Raw genomic sequence first — 3,023 nt, 5'->3', positions numbered from 1 at the left:
TGCGCTGTAGAACCTTTATTTTTTTGATAACCCATTTGGGTGCAGCCAAGATTGAGAATAGGTAGAGCGACATTGCCTGTAGAACAACTTTGATTAGCACCAAACGACTAGCTAAATTTAGAGATCTGTGAATCCAAAGATTGAGGCAAGATTCAAGTTTCTCAAGGAGCAAACGCCAGGAGGCATGCTTGAGGGCAGAATCAATTAGGGGGGCTCCCAGGAATTTAGAAGGAAGAGAGGCTATGGAAAAACCTAAGATTTGAGCAATGGCATGTTGGGTAATAGGGGGAGTGTGAAAGAAGAAGATCTGCGATTTAGCCTTATTGATGCTAGTGCCTGAGGCCTCAGAGAAGTCATTCAGAAGGGATTTGAACATAGAAGCTTCCTACACCGAAGGGTATCCAAAAAGCATGTTGTCATCCACGAATTGTTGATGGGTGATAGCAGGCAAGTTGTGAATGGATAAGCCTTTGAGCTGCTGGGAGAGGAGGGCATGCTTGATGTGGCGACCCAGACCTTCTGCCATTAGCACGAAAAGGAATGGGGAGAGAGGGTCTCCTTGCCTAATTCCTCTAGAGGGACGGAAAGGACGGGAAGGGAGGCCATTTATGAGGATGGAGAAGAAAGTTGAAGATATTAGGCTCATAATCCATCACACCCACATTGGAGAGAAGCCAAAAGCATTTAACATTTTTTGTATGTATGTCCAGCTTAGCTTATCAAAAGCTTTTGAGAGGTCAAGCTTGAGAATCATACCTGCCTGTTTGGAGTGCTTGAGGGAGTGTATGATTTCGTGTGTGAGGATAATGCCATCCAAAATCTGTCTTCCTTCCACGTAGCCCGATTGTTCAGGCGAAATGAGCAGGGGCAGTAGCAGCTTTAACTTGTTGGCAATGACCTTTGATATCACTTTGTAAATTACATTGCATAGAGCGATTGGACGAAATTTGTCTAGGGTACTATTGTTTTCTTCTTTTGGGACGAGCGCAATGAAGGTTGAGTTGAGTGAGGGCAAAAGCCAATGAAGTGTTCACGATTCCTCCACTACTAGCCAGACTTCTTCTTTTATCAGCTCCCAGAAAGTGTGGAAGAACGTAGTGGTAAAGCCATCTGGGCCAGGGGCTTTGCCCTCCTTGAGCTGGTTCATTGCTGCATCCACCTCCTGTAGTGTAATCGGGTGCAGTAGAAGTTCATTGTGTTCTTTTGTAATGATTTTAGGCACATTTTGAATGATTTTTTCTATGGCATGCCGTCTATCCATTTGGGGCTCTTGATGAACCTGCTGGAAATGTCTTATGAACTCTTGCTCAATCTCTGCATGATTTTCCACTCTTTCCCCTTCTGGAGTCTGAATGAAAGAGATGGTGTTGTGCATTCTTCGTTGAATTGTGGTTCGATGGAAGAATTTGGTGTTTCATTCTCCTTCCTTCAGCCATCTGACCCTGGATTTCTGCTTCCACAATATTTCCTCCTGTTTCCTTCTCTCCTCCAATTGATTTTGAATGCGTTGTTCCTGAGCCAGGGTTCCTTCATTGTGTCCCTTAGTGATTATTTGTTGCTGGAGCTCTTTCATTTCCTTGTTTAGATCCTATTGCACTTGAAAGATATTGCCAAAAGTATCTCTATTCCAGCGCTTGATTTGGGCTTTAAGAAATTTGAGTTTCTGTTGAAACTGAGACATCTTTGTGCCTTCTGGCTGAGGGAAGGTGTTCCATGTAGATCTGATGAGGTCTTTGAAGGCGGGATGGGTGAGCCAGAACGCTTCGAAGCGAAATGGTCGTCTGGTGGCATTGCCCAGTCTTTGCCACTGGAGGGAGATAGGCCAATGATCCGAGCGAGAGTACAGGAGAATTGATGCTGCTATATCGCCTCCAAGATGCACCGCATTGTCAGAAATGAGGAATCTGTCTAGTTTGGATGCGATTTGTTGCCTTCCTGTTCTTCGATTGCTCCAAGTGTGCGTGCCGTTGCAGAATTGCATGTCAATTAGTGAATTATTTTGGATGAATTCTTTGAAATGGGCATCTTCCTGCTCCAGCCTTGCTCGCCCTCCTTTCTTTTCCTCTAACTTAGTTATCATGTTATAATCGCCCCCCAAAATCCAGAGAGGGTGGACTCTATTAAGATTGAGCGCTTCTATAGTGTTTAGTACAACGATTTTGTTGTTTGCTTCCTGTGGGAAATAAATGTTGGTAAGATGGCCATGGATGTTGGTGCCTATGATGTGGAAAGTGGCCTGGATAATGTGATGAGAAGCATGAATGTCTGATAGCATTATCGCTTGTGTATTCCAGGCAATAGCCAGTCCTCCCGATGCCCCTGAGGCATCCACTGCGACCGAGTGACAACCTGGCCATGCCCTGGAGAGAATGTTTCCAAGAGTAATACTATTACACTTCGTTTCTTGAAGAAAAAAAATCTGCGGCTACTCCTGCTTTATCATGTTTTTTATTAATCTGAGTTTCCCTGGGCTATTGAGCCCTCTTAAATTCCATGAAGTTAGCTTCATGATTCACTATTGGGGGTGGGCTTGTAGTACTTAGTCAGCTTGGCATATCTGCCTGAGTCCACCAGGATTTTTCCAATTGCAATGGTTCGTTGGAGATCTATTCTTCGCCCTCGCTTTTTGGAATCTTTAGGGAGAAAGCCACCATCCCAATGACTGCCTGGTTGGATGCCTAATTGTTGTTGCTGATAAGCCCTGGAGATGATGACTTCCAATGTGCTAAGCTGGTGCTCTGGGATCTTATCATAGTCCTTTTTTTTGCATGCTTGTTCAAGCTCGAGAATGTCAAGTCCACATAGGTCAATGCTCTCAGGTTCTTCATCCATTTGTTGAGCTTGGTTCTTTTCATCTGCAACGATTGCTAAGCTTAAGGACTGACTGGGATCATCGTCAACATCCATTTATTTTGCTTTCCAATCTGAGATCTTGCTGGCCTCCTTAGGGGCGACATTGGTGTCAATAGGGGGGTTAGAGATGGGAGAGGGGCCAGAAGGAGGAGGGATATTGGAGGATGTGG

The 3,023-nt window shown here is 44.7% G+C and overlaps 1 protein-coding gene across 1 annotated transcript; it reads right to left on the bottom strand.

Moving 5' to 3' along the window:
- Positions 1 to 1,588: 1,588 nt before the first annotated feature.
- Positions 1,589 to 2,275, bottom strand: LOC149160956 (uncharacterized). Its single transcript, XM_089434742.1, has one exon. The coding sequence runs from the start codon at positions 2,273 to 2,275 to the stop codon at positions 1,589 to 1,591; it is 687 nt and encodes a 228-aa protein (XP_089290868.1).
- Between the last annotated feature and the right edge of the window lie 748 nt (positions 2,276 to 3,023).

This window comes from Pinus tabuliformis, chromosome 5_2 (genome assembly GCF_031772625.1).
Source record: "Pinus tabuliformis cultivar Carrire ecotype Pingquan chromosome 5_2, CPIR1, whole genome shotgun sequence".
NCBI classification, from domain to species: domain Eukaryota; kingdom Viridiplantae; phylum Streptophyta; class Pinopsida; order Pinales; family Pinaceae; genus Pinus; species Pinus tabuliformis.
Note: the sequence above shows the minus strand (reverse complement) of the source record. Positions and strands in the feature narration are given on the sequence as shown.

Bases quoted from the DNA above. Each gene is read 5' to 3' on its own strand.
- LOC149160956 (XM_089434742.1), bottom strand. From the start codon at position 2,275: ATGCTATCAGACATTCATGCTTCTCATCACATTATCCAGGCCACTTTC.